The sequence below is a fragment of the Clytia hemisphaerica genome, unplaced genomic scaffold, assembly GCF_902728285.1.
Source record: "Clytia hemisphaerica strain Z4C2 unplaced genomic scaffold, Clytia hemisphaerica genome assembly, whole genome shotgun sequence".
Taxonomy (NCBI): Eukaryota; Metazoa; Cnidaria; class Hydrozoa; order Leptothecata; family Clytiidae; genus Clytia; species Clytia hemisphaerica.
Genome location: NW_027104271.1, coordinates 591,958 through 612,687, shown reverse-complemented (window position 1 = coordinate 612,687; position 20,730 = coordinate 591,958). Strand labels below are relative to the sequence as shown.

Genomic DNA, 20,730 nt, shown 5'->3' with positions numbered 1-20,730 from the left:
CTGCCTGGTCTGAATCTTTGATTTTTGTATCACCTGCGTTTTTTCCTTAAGGTCATAAGGTGGAAAACACAGAGGTTAACCTTCCTAATTTTCAAACTCAAAAAGTATTCACAATTACCAGACATAAATGTAGGGTCTAATAGCTGAAAAATAACAAACAGAAAAGGCATAGAGATAAAGAGCCTGAACTGTGAGCTGCGTCTTCGTTGTTGGCATGTTTCTTTTTCAGTGTCTGGAGAAGAATGGATTTGAAAAAGTGCAGCGTGAAAGACTCCCAAGAGGTCCCAGGCCTCGGAAAATCGGGCTCGATTGAGTGAATTCTATTGGTCGTTGACTGAAAGTCAGGTAACATTTTGAAATCGGAACCAAATATCCCGTTTCGGTTTCAAGTAAACAAAAATTACTGATATAAAAACGGGGTTTGCAGTTTGAAACAGTTTGAAAGTGCATTTTCATATTTTCATCATTCATGCTTTTTTTGGTCAATTTTTATTTCTTTTACCACCATTTACTTTAATTATATCTCAATCCTTCAATTTTATATAGCAAAAATTAAATACAAGTGCCGATGATGATAAGGAAGGTATCAATATTTTGTTGTTTTTTATATTTGATTGGTTTTGGCTATTCACTTCCCATTTTGAAAAATGCAACAAGAGAAGAAATCAAAAGGAAAGATCTTCTTCCACCTGATCATATTGCTGGTGCACATATGGAACAAGATGGACACATAAATAAGGATTATCATCGGGAAGTATTCTTAGGTAAATGATTTTTAGAGTTTTTTTTATCCCACCTAAATCATCATTTCAGTATTTTGAATGCTAAAATCGATCACAATATTCCAACAAAAAGACGTTGACTCAGCAAAATCCAGCTGCAGTTAACCTGAGATCAGATTGTGGTTGTTTTCTGCACACCACGCTGAAGCTTTAATTTTCAAGCGCCTTTAGAGGTTTACCGTGCGCGTAAGAAAATTACGAACATCTGTTATCAGGTTAGCTGCAGTAGGCATTATTTTCAAACAAGTGGCTAGATGCACAGATTGCTCAGCATGCCTTGTGCGTGGTGTGCCACAGGATACCTTGGGACTACAGTGTACAGTATCTGACAAAACATGGGACAGCAATTCATCGACAGCTTAAAAAATCTGTGTGTCAATTTCAAGAAATTTTGCGCAAGTCATCAATGACAATGATGCAAGAAATCTACAAAAGAAACCAGTAAAAGATCAAAGAGAAAAGATGTAATTGGGAAAAAATGATTGTTCACCAATCTTGGAGATTTCCCAAACTCAAGATTAAGTTGGTGGGTTTCACGAGTTTTCCTGTGGCATATATATGAAGACTCCCTGGATTGGTGAACATGAAGAAATAAAATAAAAAATAAAAATTCACCTCCCTGGAAAATATTTAGATTGTTTTATTTTGTTCAATCCCAAATGCTTATGAAAGCGCCAAATATTTTACCATCCAATCACGGCAATATAGATTGTTTTATTTTGTACAATCAAAATATTGCTGTACGATTGTTTAACAAGAAGTATCCGATCAAATGGAGGTAAAGCACTTTTATCCAATTAGAAAGGATTCTTAGAAAAAATTAAAATCTTTGCATCAAATTCCCGCTCTCGTTTGAGAATTAAAGTTAAGAAAAAATTCATCCCTTAGAATCAATAGTGACAGTGCTGAATTATTGAAAGTGACAATATTCAAAGCTCCTAATGTTTCACACAGATTTCGCATTAAGCAAGGTTAAAAGCCTTGAACATATATCATTCATAGTCGCATTTTAACCATCTAGAGCCTTACAACGTCCTAACAGACCACCAACACAAATAAAAGAAAGCGTTAATAAAAACTGTAAATGATCTTGTGAAAACCCCAAATGATAAAGGGTTTAGGCAGTTGCAGTCTTACTCCAATTCAGCAAAGCTTTTGACAAAGTGTGTCGTCAGGGGGGGGGGTGTTAGAGATAACAAACTTAATTGCATTGAGGACTTCTTAAGAGAAAGATCACAAAAAGCTCTTGTCAGAGGATCTGAATCAACTGAAGGGAGTGTTTAAGGTTCAGAAGTACCACAGGGTTCGGTTTTGGGTCCATTATTGTTTTTTGGTTTATATCAATGATACTTCAGCAGCAACCACTTCATCAGAAATAGACTTATACACAGACAATGCCTTGCTCTACAAAAATGTCAAATCTATACAGGACAAGCACAATCTTCAAAAAGACCTAGATCATCTCATTGAGTGGAGCAAGCCTGGTTGATGCAGTTCAATGCAGAGAAAAGCAAAGTTGTACAATATATTATGCAATACGCTCACTACAAGAGGTCATATTCAGAGTAAAGAATCTAATAATAAACAAAATCTTTTAAAAACAAATTTTCAAGAATGACCAATAAAGTAGTGCTAAAAATAAAATTAAAAACAATGTAATAAAATGATATAGCAAAGATTTATCGCATTATTTTAAAATGTATTTTTAGCACTATTTTACTGGTCATTTTTGAAAATTTGTTTTTAAAAGATTTGTTTGTTATTAGATTTTTTTACTCTGAAGATGACCTCTTGTAGGAGCATCTAGTATATAGTTTTTAACAACATCAAAAACATGAATCTTCTGATTATTCTTTTTATCATTACATTAGTCGCCCAAGGAAACATTTTTCAAAGTTGTACGAATAACAAATAAACGAAAAATAACTGAAGGTACCTACTCAATCCATGGGAACAATATTATATTAAACTTATTAAAACTGCAAAATACATAATTCTCTTAATATACTTTTTATTTTTTTAATGGAAGATAACTTTTAAAATATTGATATATGGCACTGGTTCTTTACTAATCAAGCACTCTTATGGCATTGATTTACCACACTTGTTTTTATGCATAATTCTCGAAAAGAAGTTGACATCTAAGTAGCACATAACAACCAAAGCTGCTAAAGCACAAAACTTCCCACACTTAATCTCAACGTAACCTCCAAAAATGTTCAAAAGAGGTAAAGCTCCAAAATTACATTATTGTTGAGTATGCTTCTACAGTAGGGATCTAGTTGGAGATCAGTCTTTAATATACCAATTAGAAAGTATGCAGGGCAAAATTTTGCTGGCAATTTGTTTGGTGTAACCGGCAGTGTAATAAGAGTAGCTGGCAAATTACCAGCTGTCATAGGGTGGAAATAGTGCCGGCAAAAATTGTAAACAAGTTTTCTTTGCTAGTTGAAAATTGCCGGATTCTTTTCTTTGTTGCCAGCTGATTGCCAGCTAAAATCTCCCCTTAGGCCAAATCCTTTTCTGATAATAGAATTTACACAAATGTTGCTTGCAAACTGTCTACCGTAATTGATAGATTGCCGGATTCAACAGGTATGTAGTCAACAGGATGCCGATAGAGATTTTCTGATATCAAGCTGGAAGAAATTCTTTTTTGTACTTGTTTGTATTAAAATCGCTTTGAGATTCACAATTATGAGTCATGATGAATAATCAAAAACGTTAGCAAAAAAACGATAACAAACTGTACATAAATTGCGTATTAGATTTTTTTCTTATAGTTGTTTTGATGCTGGAGTCAGCTGTAGTTTTTAAGGTTACTTAGAACTTATGACATCATGATTAAGAAAAGGGCTTTTTGTAGGTCTTTGTTGTGAAAACTATTATATTATTGTTAAATCAACTTTTCATTTTTGACAAAAATTTATTGTTTTCACTAGTAGCAGAGTAATTCTCCTTTAGCATATCTCTACAATTTTCACAGGTAAGCTTGTTAAAGAAGGAGTTTTGGTATGGGAGAATATGGCTGGTTACAAGAAGTTGATCAAAGTCTTTGATGAAGTTGATAAAAGTAATGATAGACAAATTGATAAAGAGGAGATGAAGAATTGGATTCATGACAGGTATATTTGTCTTCTTATCCTTTTTCCATTTTCTGTACTTTTGGAGTTACTTTCATAACCCTTTGAGACCCATAACCCTTGTAGTTGAGCTACAGACTTGATTTTTGGAGTATGATCTACATTTTATATGCATATCATTATCCCGTTTACGGAATCTTCATAAGTAGGGACCACAATGATTTTTTCAAATTGTTTTTAGCGCATTGAAACCATGCTCATTGGAAAGAGCATCAAAAAAGAAAAAAAATGAGGGGTCATTCATCAAAATCGGCCAAGCCGTTCTCGAGATATGAAATTTTCTATCTCCTGAAAATGACCCTTTTTATGGAACGATTTTCGAGGATTTTTGGAAAAATCATGGTTAAATAGGTTTAAAAGTGAAAATCCGGGGGTTATGTCGAAAAATACATTTTTTGCAATAACTTTACTTCTATTAATGCTATAACATTGAAACTTGGCACGAAGGTTCTCAAGACAAAGTTTTAATTTTTTATCAATTTTTTTTTTCAAATTTTTCGTTTGCCGTACGAATGAATCGAAAATATCCTGTATGCCGGAGAGCTGGCAGATTGTCACTCTCCGTGGACTTTGAACTTTCGAATTGTAAACAAACACGCGCTCGACAATTCTGTAGAATTTCTCGAATACCAATAAACTTTGAGCCAAAAAAGACAGCAGAGCGCGGTTGAAAATGTTAATTTTTATTAACAAACAATATGTAAAAAAAGGTTGAAATTTCATATTATCTTTGTCTTAATGCCGGGGAGGACAGCTAAAGCCCTCAAAAGTGGCTTTTTCCCAGAAAAAACTGAATAATTTTTTGTAGGATTTGATTGGGTCAATGAGACAAAAAAAACAAACAGCGCTGATCTCTTCCAGTTCCAAAAATATATAACATCATGGGGGTTTGAGGACGCGCTCACCTGTCTAAATCCAATTTTCTGTTGGTAGGTCGTCTGCCATTCAAAATTTTACAAAATTGCTCATATTTTCATAAAAAATAAAGTTATGGCCACCAAACTTTTACAGGACATTTATTTAATGATAAGAATGTTTCTAAAACTTATCCCATGGTTATAGGTGGTCTAAAACCTAAAAACAACATTTTGGTCGATTCCAACCATTTTACCCCCGTCTTTCGCGGTCCCTATCATAAGTCTTGTCGTTCTCGGGATAATTTTTGGGCCTAATAATGGTCATAAGGGTAATTTCAGGTTTGTGAAATTATTTACAAGAAACTTTTTTAAGGGGTTTTTCTGGGATTAATTGGTGGATTTCATTCTTCTGACAGGATAAACAGACAGACAGACAGACAGACGTCACTAACGAAAAAGTTTTTATTGAAAAAGAAAATATGTTCAGTACATATCAACATAATGTTATTTCAAGGTTTTTAAATCATCTGGTTGGAAAGTTATCGAGCCTCTAATATCCGGGTAACCAGAGAAGACCCATTGGGTTTGAAAGGGATAATGGTGGGGCAACTTTCATAGCAAACAAACTTTAGCTTAGCTTTAAAATCAGAAAGTCTTAACATATAACGTTACGTTATAAATAACGTACAGCTTTCAGACCAGAAGACTGCTGTTTTGAAGTTAAGAAAGTAGCGCCCTGCTTATGAAAGTAACTCTGATGACAGCAGAGCATTTAAAAAGGGGAAACTTCCCCTAATTTCCTTTCAACTTTATGACTGTGTGTAAACAAAGTCCTGGTAAGTAGGGAAGCTTGAATCGGTTGAGGGTTCTTAACTTCATCAAAAGATATGAAATGAAATAAATAAAGGTTGTTAAGTTTTTTGTATTTCTTCTATCTTTTTCAATCATTTTTACACAAACAAGAGAAAAATAAATAAAAAATTCAAAAAATATAATTGCTCCGGCCTAGGAGCCTTTAATTCTCTCTTCCGACAACAACGACGTTCAAGGTCAAGACATTTTTTTTTGTTTATCTAATCCGATGATCTATTCCGATTTAATAAAAACGGATTATCTGGATTTCGATAATATTGCGAAAGTATTTAGAAAAAGATGGCTGCCGAAAGTGGGCTTAGCTGCAAATCTCAGTGAAAGATAGTGATCATTTTCATCACTATTCATGATGTTTTGGACATGATTTATGAGAAGTTTGATGCATACTGGTCTATGACAATGTAGAAAGACTTTGGAGAAATTTTGGCCATGAATCGTCAGCTGCTCGAGTGCTTAAATCTTGCATGCATATGGCTATAAACTTCTATGCTAGTTTTATGGACGCACAAAACCATAAAACTCTGTAACTTGACAATGGAATGAAACTTTCAAACACACATCTATTGGAATTCGAAAGAGAATACTAAAATTACAACATTACGGTGCAAATTTGAAAACGATCTGAGCAGTTTTTGTGGTGTTATGTGTACCGGTATGGCTGAAAATGATCCTGTTTTGTATTCATCATTTTTTGACTGGGCGACCGTTCCTTTTGATTTTTCAAACCTGACACAGATATTTTACAAACATATCACTATATGAGAATTCAATAAAGGATACTAAAACACAATTCCTGTGTAAATTTGAACAAGATTGGAGAAATTTTCACAGTGTAATGGCTGAAAATGATCGTTTTTGGACTTTGTCGTAATTTCATCGCGGCTGGCGACCGTTCCTTTGATTTTTCAAACCCGACACAGATTTTTACAAACATATCACTATGAGAATTCAGTAAAGGATACTAAAACACAATTCCTGTGTCAATTTGAACAAGATCGGAGAAGTTTTCACAGTATTATGGCTGAAAATGATCGTTTTCGAACTTTGTATCGTACCGTCAACTGCTCCAACTTGGGACGAGTGTACGCAACATGGGACTTGTTGATATCTGGTCTGTATTTTCACTTACTGTAAAATCGAAAGAGAAATCGTGTATTTTTTAATACGCGGTTCATTAAACTCAAATCTAATGACTTTTGAGGTTCGGTGAAACGTCGGTGGAATGACCCTCCCATGTTGCGTAAGATAGTCCCAAGTTGGAGCAGTTGACGGTAATTTCATCGCGGCTGGCAACCGTTCCTTTTGATTTTTCAAACCCGACACAGATATTTTACAAACATATCACTATGAGAATTCAATAAAGGATACTAAAACACAATTCCTGTGTAAATTTGAACAAGATTGGAGAAATTTTCACAGTGTTATGGCTGAAAATGATCGTTCTTGGACTTTGTCGTAATTTCATCGCGGCTGGCGACCGTTCATATGATTTTTCAAACCCGACACAGATTTTTTACAAACATATCACTATGAGAATTTAGTAAAGGATACTAAAACACAATTCCTGTGTAAATTTGAACAAGATCAGAGAAATTTTCACAGTGTTATAACTGAAAATTATATTTTTTGGACTTTGTCGTAATTTCATTGGCTGGGGCGACTGTTCCTTTTGAAGATTTTTCAAACCCGAAACAGGTTTTATCCAAATATACCACTATTTATTACATACACACTATTGTACCATTTTATTTGGTTTATCCTTACTACTCTCCTCCAAGTATTATCCCAACAGAAAAAATAATGCTTAGCTAAAAGCCCATGGCCTCTAATTTAGGCTATTTTTCTCCCCGAAATTTTATCTGGACAATCAAATCAAGAAATTGGAAATATTGACTTCTAAATGTTTATCTCATTTAGCTCCAATTTTGAACTTTTTAGTCGAGGATGGGTGGGCGGGGGGTGGGGTTGGTTCTTTAGGCAAGAAAGTGCATGTGTAATCACTTAGAAGAGCTAAACTTCCAGCTGGTTTATTTATTCGTTAAGATTATTTCTCATACTCGCTCTGCAATAAAATTATTACTTTGCTTTCTGATCTGTTCTGATTAGCAGTTTGTGGTCAACGTTCTAACTCAACAAGCTCATCTTTCACATCTTTTAATCTCTTAAGCCGGAGCTTCCAGCGCAGCTGGTTTATTCATGTTTAAAGCTCTGTTTTTCTCCAGTCTCTTTCTCTTCAATTTATAGTTCTTGGGACTTTTAAACCCAATGTGGTTGGGGTTCGAAGATTTTACAAATTTAGGTGTCGGTTGCTGAGTAAGGTGGGGAATGTGCTGATAAGAGATTTCAGGTGGGGGTAACCCTTTTTAGGTGGGTTGGAGTGTTGCTCGCTATGGAATTTATTATTATGATATTCAGAAGTACTATATCCAACTCCTTTTATAATTATATATTAATTCCCTAAACTACTAATTACTTTTTTCATGATTGTGTGAATTATATTGTAGAATCATGGAGCATTATAATGCAGCAACAGAAGAAAGCAATAAGATTTTTGGAAAGGTAGATCATGATCAAAATGGATTAGTGGCATGGCCAGAATACAAAGCACAAATTCTTGGTCTGAACCCTAAAGATTATGAAAAAGACAATCTGACAGGTAAAAAAAGTCTAATTTTTCTTGATTTTGTTTTAAAAAATCTTTGCAACTCTTTTGTAAATAAGTAATAGTTATCGGACAGTTGCGAGTACAATATGAAAAATATTTTACGAGTTCCAAGATTTTTCCGTACAATATTTTCCGAGCCTTTAGGCGAGGAAAATATACGGAAAATCCGGAACGAGTAAAATATTTCCATATTGTACGAGCAAATGTCTGATAACTGGTTTATCGGTGACCCAAAAAATGCACTTTTTGTGTTGGAGGACACTTTTGTAGCAAAGTGACGTTAGATTGCTTCTACCGCTACAATGCAACAACATCTTTTCGTCAATTTATATTTTTACATGTAAAATACAAGATATATTGTACTCTTTTTAACCAATCAGATTGCTGATATTTTTTGGATCGCCGATAACGTATATTATAAGTCCACTTGTTTTTTGTTTAGTTTAGAAAATGTCATAAATTCTACATTATGTTGTATTATCTTACAAAGTTATTCTCCTTTTAGAAATAGTTACATGCATTTACTCAGAGTAAATTTCATACTGATTATTTGTTTTTTAGTGATTGAAGACAAGTCTGGTCAATTTGAAAAAGAAATTCAGCATTGGTTAAAGGCTGATTTTAATGGAGATAAAGTGCTGGACAAGAATGAGTTTTTGGCCTTTTATCATCCGGAACATAACAAGAAAACAATTGAACTAATGGTTAAAGAAATGCTCTCATCCTTTGATAAAGATAACGACCATGTAAGGACACTGTTAGTCTGGAACCATACAAATTTTTACTCCATTTCACAAAGCTTACATGAGATAAAAATTAGTATGGTAGAATTGGAGATTTTGAATTTGCCACCAGAAAAAAACCGTTTGAAAACTGGCCAATCAGAATTTTGTTGCATAAATTTTTCGGGAAAACAATAGACATAATCGACCAATCAGAAGCGTTTCTACAAAAAATTGTAGAAATTTTCGTCCAAAACTACCCGTCTACTATCGAGTTCATAAAAAATCATGATTAGACGGGGCCCCATCTAGGACACTGTTCTCATTAAAATTCTCAAATGTTTTTTTTTTGTTTTAACAGCCAACACAAATCAAAGACATATACTTTTTCGATCTATCTAGCGATAAAAAATAATAGAGCAATTAAAATCAACAAAATAAACTAAGTTTGCCTTTCTTCTCTTTTTTTGCTAGAATGTTCGTTCTGCTAGCAATCTTTTGAAATGGAGCTTCGTTCCGTTCCATTGTTCCGAATTCCAACTTGAAATAACGTAAAATGGAACAAAACCTTTTAATGTTCTTTAATTTTCATATCTCTAGATCATAACATTAGAAGAATTCACAGCATTACCCCCTGGGGAAGTCGACCCTGAAGAAGCTGATGAAGATAAGTTGTACCAAGAAGAGTAAGTTTTTTTAAAATAGAATTCATGAATTATCTCCTAACGTTTTCTAACTTTAGTGTTAGGTTTCCTCTATCGAATAATTGGAAGTGGTTTTGCTCGAGTATACTGATAGTTCTACTTCATCATTTTATTGGAGTACCTACTGCCTCGCTAAAATAAGTTCCTCGCCAAACTTAATTTTGGATTTTTGCTGCTCGCTGCTAAAATTGTTACTTCCTAACTTATTAAATCTCAATTAAAACGTGTCTATCAGACTTTTTTTTTTGAAGGAATAAATTTCAAAGATGAAGTTAATCATTCTAGCATTTTAGCTCGCTTATGCTTCTTGCTCGATGTCTTTAGAGGGTATCCTGAGTAAAATACCCTGAACATTGCCATAGGTAGAAAAGAATATGTGTGTATCACGGAATCTTACAAGATGGCTCAGAGTCAAAAATTTCGCCTTTTGTGCACAATTATTCATTTATGAACAACATTTATAAATGAAATAAACTGGGGAGCACTTGGATTGAAGAGTGTCGGGTACATGCAACCAAGCCTGTGAAAACTGGCCCTTAGAGAGACCAAAAATTCACGCGGCAATGTTAACCTTTGAGTATCAAGGCGAAAAAGTTACCCATAGAGAGACTTTGAGGGATTTCTTTTAATTTATGTGGTAGTTTTTTTTTTATTTCGTACCCTTAAAGAGACCTGAAGAGGGGAAATCCTGACCCCCGAAGGGAGACTTTTGCCTTTTTTGTGCAACAGAGACTTGGGAAGGTAAAAAAAAAACAGAAAATAGAACAGAATCATAAAAAAGCTTTATTTACAAAAAGTCAAAAATAGTAAAAGATTCTGATAAGAGCAGAAAAATTAGCAAAATTATCTTGTAATATACTGTTCTTTGGAATAGATTGAAAATGGCTAGGTCGTAAAAAAGATGTCACGGGACCCCAGGCTTGGCCCCCTACTATACACAAAGTATTTTTCAACGGTTTCTGCGGTCTGACATAGTCTGCCACAGTACAATTTTTCAGGACACCCTGTGTAATAATGATCTGGCGTGAAGCTTCGCATTTATTGGCAGGAAGCCTGTTTGATTTACTGCATTGTATCCTCATTATAGACATTTTATTTTTTCTTCAGGAAAGCTAAAGAATTCAAAAGAGACATGGACTTGAATAGCGATGGAAAGGTTGGCAAAGAAGAGCTTATGCAATATTTAGATCCTCGAAACAAAGAACACGCTGTAAAGGAGGCAGAATTCCTTATAAGATCTTCAGATAGAAATAGAGATGGTAAAATCAGTGAACATGAAATGCTAATGAGCTATAGTATCTTTACTGGTAGTAGTTTAACGAATTTCGCTCAAGTGCTACATGATGAGTTTTAAAAAAGTGTAGTCTTGCATTTTTGCTCTCGTGGTGAATCAAACTGTCTCGATGCAGGATATCCGCTTCTCCAATGGATTCTGATATTACTTATCGTTGTCAACATTTGATTGGCTGCAAATGACGTATGGGATAGAAGTGGTGCATAAATCATGAATGAGACTAATTATCTTTATTATAATAATGAATTTCTTTAAAGGTTAAAAACCTTTTGACAACGTCACCGAGAATTCATTTTAAATCTTATCTATGTTGATTGTTGTTATTTTTAGAAAATTTAAGAACGAATATAATGATAACAGCTTTATTTTTGTACAATTTAACTTTTGCGAAAAATCTCATTATATTACTATTCTTTAAGATATATCCATGGTATATCTAAGCTTTGAATTTCCATAAATAAGTGGCGATACCCTAACTTTGCATCTTAATTATCCGAATAACCATGCATTTATTTAACATGTACCTGAGTGTTAGTAGGGGGTCAACCTTTATGATCCGTAACATTTTTCGTGGGACTCAACCGCATGCGATTGATTAGTAGATAGGATTATGAAAGTTTTTTGAGAAATGAAAAATGACAAAAGTAAGTTGATTTTTTGACCATAAAAACTTGGCGGATTTCAGTCAAATCCGCCAAATCCGCCAAATTTTCTTTCCGCCAAAATTTCTTCCTTTAAGGTATTTCGTCCTGAAGCTGAAATTTTACTTTGATTTATGAATAGGTGTTAGGTCTGGTGTAGACGATATTTTATTTAATTAGTTTTGACTGGAATTTCAGCGTGTTTAACAATAAGTGCTTTTTGGTTACGGCTTATGTTATTTATTTTATTTTATGGGTTTATAGGGTAAATTAGTTTTTATGTTTCAACGTTGTATAAATTGATTGTATTGAAACTAAATGAAGGTTAACTTTTTTATACTTTTTGAGAATATTTTGTGAATTTTTTTATGTAACATTTGTATCATTAATTGAAGATTTACTAAAGTTGGAATTATACGCATGCGTCAAGATAAATATAATGCTTACCTACTTCCCTTGAATGGCTTATGTTTATGTTATGTTTATGTTTCTTTTCTTTAAAGTTGATGCAAAGTAGTACAATGTGTACTTAGCTCGAGGCTAATCAATATCAACTATAAATTACAAATCTATCTAGAAGGTTGATACTCAAGATCAACTATTATTTACAAATTAATTTAAATTCAATCAATGAAACCAACACCATGGATAAAAGTGCGACAGTTTCGGCAAGGACAAGTAGTGGGCCTCCATTGCTTGATTTCTTTTTTAAATTCATCTAGGTTTTTAAGTTTTTTAAAGTCATCGGGAAGGGTAGCCCAGATTTTAGGTCCCAAGAAAGCTAAAGACGATTTTCCATTCATTTCACTTTCAACTACTCTACTACGAAAGGAATTCCTTTTTCTCGTTTTGATCTTACATTGGTTTTTGAGAAATATTTTACTTTCTGATTCATTGAGTTTTGATTTAAATAGCTCTGTGGATAAGGATTGAATTGCTCGTTGATGGAAGGTGGAACCGTTGTCAAGTTTCAACAGATCATCGAATGATGAGTTGTAGTCTGAGTAAACGATTCTCAAGCATCTTTTATGTAGATTGTTGATTTTATCCTCTAGAGCTCTGCTATGAAACATCCATATGAGAGGACAGTAATTGAAGTGGCATTTAATGAAAGCATTCATCAAGCGTTTCTTTTTTTCTAAAGTGAGATATGTGCTCATTCTGGCTAAGGCGGTTATTTTCAAACTAGCTTTCTTGCAAAGATTTTCTATATGCGATTCAAACGTCAAAAGATTATCGAAGGTTACTCCAAGAATCTTTGACGTTTTGGTATTGGAAACAGTTTCTTCTCTAATATTTAGATAGAGCGAGTCGTCAATGATGTTAACTATTAGCTGACATTTGTCAGCATTACCAACCATTTGATTAATCGAAAGCCATGTGAAGATTTTTTCTGCTACAGAGCTTAGTTTACAACTTACTTCAATCCAGGTAGGAGCACAAACATAGGGTGTCGTATCGTCCGCATAATTCGCAACCTTAGTATCCTCAATGATGAAAAAGAGGTCACAGATATAAATATTGAAAAACAGAGGGCCAAGGATTGATCCCTGGGGAACACCATCCTTGATCTTGATCCAGTTACTCAGTTCGTTGCCTACTTTTGTCCTTTGTTGCCTATTTTCTAGATAACTCTTGACTAACCCAGTGGAAAGGTCATCGAACCCGTATGCACTGATCTTTGCTACAAGTAATTTGTGGCACATGCAGTCAAAGGCCTTAGAAAGGTCGATGAGCAGTGCCCCAAAAATATCTTTTTTGTCATTGGCTAGCTTCCAGAGCTCTTCCATTGGGAGAAGAGAGGTTTGAGTGGAATATCCTTTCCTGAAACCACATTGTTGTTCATCAAAGTAGTGCTCAAAGTATTCTGATATTTGATTGTGATATACTCTTTCGTAAATTTTGGATATTACCGGCAGTATACTTATTGGTCTATAGTTACTTTTATCGTTTTTAGAATTTTTCTTGTAGACTGGGGTGACTGTCGCGAACTTGGAAATGTTGGGAAAAATACCTGAGCTGAAGGAGTCATTTATGCTTATAGAGAAGCAGCTTGCAAATAAGTGAGAGTATTTTTTAATTATTTTCGCTGGTATATCATTTTCCGCTTGAGACTTAGTTGTCTTAAGGTTACTAATTATCTTCTCTACTTCGTCTTCGGTGGTGTTTCTAAACTTGAAGGAGTTTTCATTGTTTGATACCTTTTCTTTTATTTTGAGTATACTAGGGTGGTTTCTAAAAAGCATTATTTCATTTTGAAGAATATTACCAGAAAGTTCATTGAGAGGCACTGGTTCTGTTGGTGGTTGATTGAGATCTAATTTTTCAGTGATATTTATGAAGAACTCATTAAACATTTTTCCAATTTCTTTATCATCTTTAATCAGTTCATCATTTTCGACTAAGGTTATTTTCTCACTTATTGGTCCTTTATTAGAGAAAAAAGGGCGCACAGTTTTCCAAAATCTTTTATTGTCAGTGATTTGCTTTTCATCCAGAGATTCATAAAATCTTCTTTTAGTGTTTCTCAGGAGATAAAAGCATCGGTTTCGCTGTTGGTTGTAATTATATTTGTTGATGTTAGAGGGGTCTTTTCGTTTAATGTTATTAAGTCGAGATCGATGCATCATGACCTTTCGTAGTGATTTTGTCCTGAAAGGTTTATCATTACCTCTTAGTATTTTAGTTTTTATCGGTGCTTCAGCGTTTAGAAGATTTACTACACTTTTCATTTTATGTTCAAAGTTGCGATTCGACTCTAGTACTTGTGTTAAATGATTTTTGAAAAGATCTTCGTTAAGATTTTTGTAGCATCTATATTTAATGGCTTTAGGTGGACACTTTTCAAAAGTGGTTTTTAAGACGCTTATTGTGATGTTGTGAAAGTCCGATAGGCTATTAGATACAGAGGAAGAGCCCTGAAAACTTCTTTGGTAATTTGTTAGCATCAGATCAATGCATTTCGGATTTTCTGCGTTTTTGAAGCACGTAGGTTCCTTTATCAAGCTAGAAAGCTCCCTGCTAGCAAGAAACTCAGGCATTTTATGTTTGTCGATTTCACAATTGAAATCCCCCAGTAGTAAAAGTCGGTCATGATCTCCTATAGAATCAAGGCTATTTTGTAAAAGCTCTAAATGTGAATTTATATTGTCTACATGCGGATTATAAGAGCAACCCAGTAGCCATTTTTGCTTCTTCAGATTGACCTCGATGAATATAGCTTCATAATTCTTGTCTTTTAATACGAGTTTAGAAGGAATGCCCTGACGTACGTAGAGTAGAAGACCTCCTCCCTGTTTGTCCCTGTCCAAGCGATATGGACGCGAGTAGTTTTCAATAATGAAATTATTTTCAGGGAATGATTCGTCAATCTTAGTTTCAGATACCAAAAAAATGTCTACGTTATCTTTGATAACTAATTTGAGACCTTCAAATTTGTATCTTATCGAGTTGATATTAAGATGTCCTATGATGACGTTTGCGACGTTATTAATACGGATTTTTCTCAGAGCCTTTTCTTCGAATTCATAAGACTTTTCCGTTGGTTTGTCAAGCAATGGGGGACCATCTACATACCTTTCACTGTCACCTTTTTCTTTGTTGTTGGATTCATCGTTGTCTGTACTGTTTTTGTCGTTTTCATTGGTTTTGCTGGTGATTTTTATGTTTGTGTTTTTTCTTGGTATTTCTTTAAGGTTCGTTGTGTAGGGTGTTAATGTTGGTTTTCTCTTCGACGAAACTTCCTGAGGCCGTAACCGTTTTTTGAGTTTCCCCGAACGCGATGTACCCATTCACTATCGTCTAGGTTCAGATTATTTGCTTTATCCAGCCATTCCTTTAGAACTGCTCTTTCAGTTCGAGTTAGGTCTTCCGTAATGCTTATTCCTTTATAGTCGTCATTTCCTTTGAGGGCTGATAGGCTGTGAAGGAGGGACAACTTTTCTTTTTCTGAACCAAGGACAAGTTTTATTGGTCTCTTTTTGTTGGTTTCCTACCGATTCTCGATACGTTCTTTATAGTTGGAGGTGGAATTTTTACCGTCTTGATGAGGCTTTCAATATACCTTTTATCACAGTCGTTTTTATCTTCACCAGTCCATTCAGCAACTCCATAGATGACGACATTTCTTTGCCGCTGGTCATGGTCTTTTTTTTCTTTAATCTCTTCGTAGCGAGCCTCTTTTATAATGGACTTTAAACCGCTTGTTGTTACTTGAGACGTAATTTTAGTTGCGTCAGCGTAGGACGTGTTGGCTTTGGTTACTTGATCCTCAACCTTGGTCAAGGATGACTGGATTTCTTCTAGAATTGAAGATTTAATTGTCTCCCCAAAAGTTTTAAATTGCTCTTGAATCTTCCTGTCAAGAGCTTTGACGGTGTGTTCTTCGACTTTGTTTGTTCTTTGTGTGTTATATTTAACTTTCCAATGATTTAACTCTTTATCTTTCTGTTCAATAGATTTCTTCAGTTCTTCTTCTTTTCCCTGGCATAGTAAGACTATATCTTTGGATACTTCCACACAGTTGAAACAGATGAAAGTAGACTTTGCTGTGGAGCGAGTTGTTTTATTTCTCTGGCTATTTAGATGAGCTTGCACTTGGTACGCAGGGAGTTGCGAGCACTTGAAGTGCACATGGCGAGAGCATTTTACGACGGAGCATTGTAGAGTATTGGTTTCTTCGGTGATGAGACAGTTTGTCGGTGAACAGCTTGGTACGGTGACTGATTCTGATAAATTGATCGAGGAGATGTCACTCGGCGTGTCCTCTTCCATTTTGGTTATTTTGAGGTTGATGATGTGATTGAGTTGGTTTTGGTGAGCTTATTTTAGTAAAAAATACTGAGATTTCATAGATTTTTGAGAATTTTTGTAGATTTTGTTGTATTTTTACTAAAGCTCTTCCAAAAAAGTATTTGACGTCTGATCTCCTTGACCAAAGGAGATCAGACGTTGAAGATGAAGATGTTCTTTTATTAATCTCCTCTTGTCTTGAGGGCTGGGATTATGGCCTTCGGTATCTGATTTTGCCTGATACTAGGGCGACTAGCATAAGCTACACATCATTTATATGTATGATGTTTAGGGAAATTCCTAGCATCTGATGGTATTTTTGTCTCGACCATCCATCTAGAAATGATTTTTTTGAAGATGTTCTTGTTCAAACCACGTTTTTAAAAGTAATTTTTCATGCTGATTCGGAATTCGAAATAAGTTTTTCAGTAAACAAAAGATTTGACCTTTACGAATAAGATGTGAACGCTTTGCATGTGCACAATTTCTAGTCTGAATCGCAGACCTCTATAGATATACTTCCTATGTAGAAACTTTAAGAAACTACATAAGAAACTTTTTTGCTAGAGGATGAGCAGAAGCCTACCCAATTTCAAGATGATAATACTAAAAATGTGTATTTTACATACCAGAGTATGAAAATTTCGTGAAAAAATTAGTCCGAGTTTGAAAATTTAAGCCGAAAACACTTCAATCAGTTTGAAAAACACTTCAATTTCAAGAATAGGGTCGACAACATATAAGAAAAGCCGAATCGCAAAAAAAATTCACTGAACAAAGAAAAGGAGCCATTTAGCGTATTTTTTTCGGCACACCCTGTATATCAACGTGAATTCGTTTTATTTTGAACCGTTTGGAAATTTAAGTACATTGTTACAACATTTTATTCAAGCTGTTTCAAACCTACGCCAAAGAAACAAAGGTTCAAAAAATCGCTAAATCTTTTGTATCTTGTACACATTTTCTAATCCACTAAATACATGGTCAAGGGCATGTATGAGAAAACAAAAGAGCGAGGATAAGCGGATCAGGAAATGCAAAAGATTTTTCAGTTTTCTCCTGTGTTGCTGTGGGAAACGTGTAACCATCTCTTTTCATCCACAACTTATATGAATAGTTTTGGGCTACACAGCGTTTTATTACACGTTTTGTTAATCATGTCAGCTTAAGCCACCAGTGGAAAACACCCCCTAAGTGAAAGTACTAAAAGTCACTTAGTATTAAAAAGTAGCTGAAACTTAACTCGAATTAAAATTATGATTTTGCGCTCGTTAAAAAGACATGTTTATGATTAATTACTATACCTAGGTGAATTGAGATTGGGCTTTTCCAGAAAAAATCTGAATATGGGGGGGTGGAGGATATAGCATTTTTTAGAAATTTACCCCCCGGACATTGCAAACTTTAACCCCGGACAACAGGTCTGACCCCTCAGACAATTCAAAATAATCCTCAAACCAAGCAAAATTACCCCCCAACAGAGCAAATTTTGTTAGAATTTTCACCACCCCCCGGATACTATATATACCTCCATCCCCATGTACGGACATTTTCTGGAAGAGCCCATTGAATGTAACTTGAGATAGAAAGGAAAAAAAATCACAAAAAAAAGACGAAATTGGTCAAGATCCATATTGTATATATATAGTAATTATTGATAACAGTATTTGTGAAGGAAAACTGATCTTCTAGCCAAGTATGTCAATGCTAGTGCCAAGCAAAGAACAGATATCAGTGGATAAAAAACTTTGCTAACTCCGAATAGAGTTGACGCTGTAAAATATCCTAAACACAAGGCAATTTTGATAGCTACCATTCTAAGTCCAATAACAGAGCACATTGAATGCGCTGGAACAACCATAGAAAGAAGTACTGTTGTAAAGGCTGTTATGCCATATCCAACTACAAGATTTAAATTTAATGTTATGAGCAGCAATATGGATCTTAGAATAAAGCTTTTGATATCACAGTTCGCCAGAATGGTAAGAATATTCATACTTATGCTATTCCCAATAGCGCTGACTATGATAAGAAAGTAAATGTCGACACCGGTATTCAGACGTTGTATTCCCTTCATGATGGCAACTGCAATGAAGACGGTGATAACAGGAAAAACACTCAGACGTTCGATGGACCAATGAAAGACGTTCACTGCAATCATGTTCACCACTAAATCGCCTTGAGTGTAGATGAAATCAATGATCAGAATTGTAACCAAGACTAGCACGATGTCTGGGTTTGTTAGCATTTCCCATGAGCTAAGCATCCTATCTGTCCCTGTTGAGTTGTTTACACTTTTCATGTTGGTTGTTTTAATGAATATCTCATACCCTTCTTCTTTAGTTAAGTCACATAACAGAAAACTAGCCATGATCAAGTACAAGGAGGTTGCGAAAATTAGGACAACAGCAACAAAATTATACTGGTTGAAAGAGAGGCCGAACAACTTGAAATTAACCCCTCCAAATAATACAGGGGAAGCAGGTGCTAATGCATGCGCAATGATGCCATAGATATCTAATCGTATAGCAAGAGGTGCAAGTTCATCTGAAGTGTATGTTCGACTGATTTCACCTGAAAGGGAAGGTAAAAAAAAGTGCTTCAAAACAACGACTTTGATATTAATCGTAGTTTAGACAAAACAGGTAAGGATCCTCTAAAGTCTTCCAAATATTGAAAGTTAATATTCGGACCCCAGCGGTGGAGCGGGACGTCCCTGTAAACCCCAGTTTGATAGTTCAATAAGCGATTTGTGAAAGACATACCTACATATGCTGGTCGTACACCATCAGCAATCCCACATAAAAATCTTCCGAAGATAGGTAGCCAATTCATGAATGGTAACACGTATAATAAGTTGCCTGCTATATTGAACAATCCGACAACAAAAGATGTTTGTCTTAAGTTTCGATGACGATCGACGTGTCGGCCAACCATAGCCGATGAAAACATGGAGGATAAAGCGAGCGCTCCGGTTGCCAATGAATAGTACAGCTTTGGATCCCTAACTTTCAAAACGTTTTGAAAATAGTAGAGAGCTGATATAGAGATGGCCGATCCCTCAAAAGCATACAAACACTTCATCACGATAAAGACCGATAGATTGTACTTCCGCTTTCGGTACCATGATCGCAATAACTTCCCTTCTTCTAGTGTCATTTCAACTTCTTCTCTGACCATTTCAATCTTGATATTAAAAATTTGATCTTTACATAGTAGGGAAAATATTTTGATTAAATATCAAAAGACATGAAGAAAAATGGCATATCATGCGGTGTAGAGTACCAAAAATCAAACCACTCTCTGAAAATTTTAGAATAACAAAATCGATTTTTTCCCAACATTTTCAGAAAACTTGGAACATGGAAGTGATAGCAAGGAGTATTTCGGGTCCCATATCTTACAAAGGCCTTTTACGTTTGCCTTGGAAATTTGACTAACTTCTTGACCTAAGGTTGAACTACTACTGGTGTAAAAATGAACGTTATAGCAGAAGTAGAAAAAAAGCTCAATTTTTGCAATCGCAAATTAAACTGCTAAAAATCACGAATATTTCAACAAAAAATACATTCAAATATAGCACTTTTGAATTCTCTAAAACAAGCAAAAAAAATTTGCAATTATATCGGACTATCAAAAGTTACAGGCATTCTTGTTTCCACTGTCAATTATATCTGGATACACTTTAGTTCGGCTTTATATTTTGAACGAATTACAAAAAGAAATCCAAAAAGAAGATTTAGGCTTATATCGCGTTGACGGCCACTTCATAGTAAAACACGGAAATGGGCACATTTCAGAAAGGATTAAAAAGAAGCTTATCCAAATTTTCAAAGACATTGGATTGAACATCGATATCGGAGTCATGCTAAAAATTGTTGATTTTCTTGATGTCACTTTCAATCTGCTAGAAAACTCGTACAGACCTTACAAAAAGCCTAATGATAAACTGCTTTAGTCGAACCATCCACCATCTTAAAACATATACCAATTAATATAAACAAAAGACTAAACCAAAACTCTTCAAACAAAAAGATTTTCGACGATGCAGTAATGACATTATTGTTCACCCTCCTTCCACCATTAAAAGATTTTTTCGTAGCATTTTAATTGCATTTCTCATCAAAATACATTTATCCAATTCCGAAATGAGACTTTAAGTTCTCCTCCGAGATTCAAAATCATCTAGTTAATTACTAAATATACGTCGTTATGACGTTTTAAATTTCGAGAAAGATGCAAAAACATGCTATGTATA

The 20,730-nt window shown here is 34.7% G+C and overlaps 2 protein-coding genes across 2 annotated transcripts; one reads left to right on the top strand and one right to left on the bottom strand.

Moving 5' to 3' along the window:
• The first annotated feature begins 520 nt into the window (after positions 1-520).
• LOC136816695 (45 kDa calcium-binding protein-like) lies at positions 521-11,480 on the top strand. The gene is made up of 6 exons (XM_067073022.1): positions 521-764; positions 3,769-3,907; positions 8,160-8,311; positions 8,882-9,066; positions 9,643-9,728; positions 10,854-11,480. Exons 1-6 carry the CDS (start codon positions 569-571, stop codon positions 11,098-11,100), a joined length of 1,005 nt encoding a protein of 334 aa, XP_066929123.1. The 5' UTR covers positions 521-568; the 3' UTR covers positions 11,101-11,480.
• Positions 11,481-18,104: 6,624 nt separating this feature from the next.
• LOC136816693 (uncharacterized) lies at positions 18,105-19,675 on the bottom strand. Its single transcript, XM_067073021.1, has 2 exons — positions 19,238-19,675; positions 18,105-19,046 (listed from the first exon to the last, which is right to left on the bottom strand). Exons 1-2 carry the CDS (start codon positions 19,650-19,652, stop codon positions 18,124-18,126), a joined length of 1,338 nt encoding a protein of 445 aa, XP_066929122.1. The 5' UTR covers positions 19,653-19,675; the 3' UTR covers positions 18,105-18,123.
• Positions 19,676-20,730: the final 1,055 nt, after the last annotated feature.

Bases quoted from the DNA above. Each gene is read 5' to 3' on its own strand.
- LOC136816695 (XM_067073022.1), top strand. From the start codon at position 569: ATGATGATAAGGAAGGTATCAATATTTTGTTGTTTTTTATATTTGATT. The intron at 3,908-8,159 runs GTATATTTGTCT...ATTATATTGTAG, and splicing joins AAGAATTGGATTCATGACAG to AATCATGGAGCATTATAATG. The intron at 9,067-9,642 runs GTAAGGACACTG...TCATATCTCTAG, and splicing joins TTGATAAAGATAACGACCAT to ATCATAACATTAGAAGAATT.
- LOC136816693 (XM_067073021.1), bottom strand. From the start codon at position 19,652: ATGGTCAGAGAAGAAGTTGAAATGACACTAGAAGAAGGGAAGTTATTG. The intron at 19,047-19,237 runs GTATGTCTTTCA...CTTCCCTTTCAG, and splicing joins TGTACGACCAGCATATGTAG to GTGAAATCAGTCGAACATAC.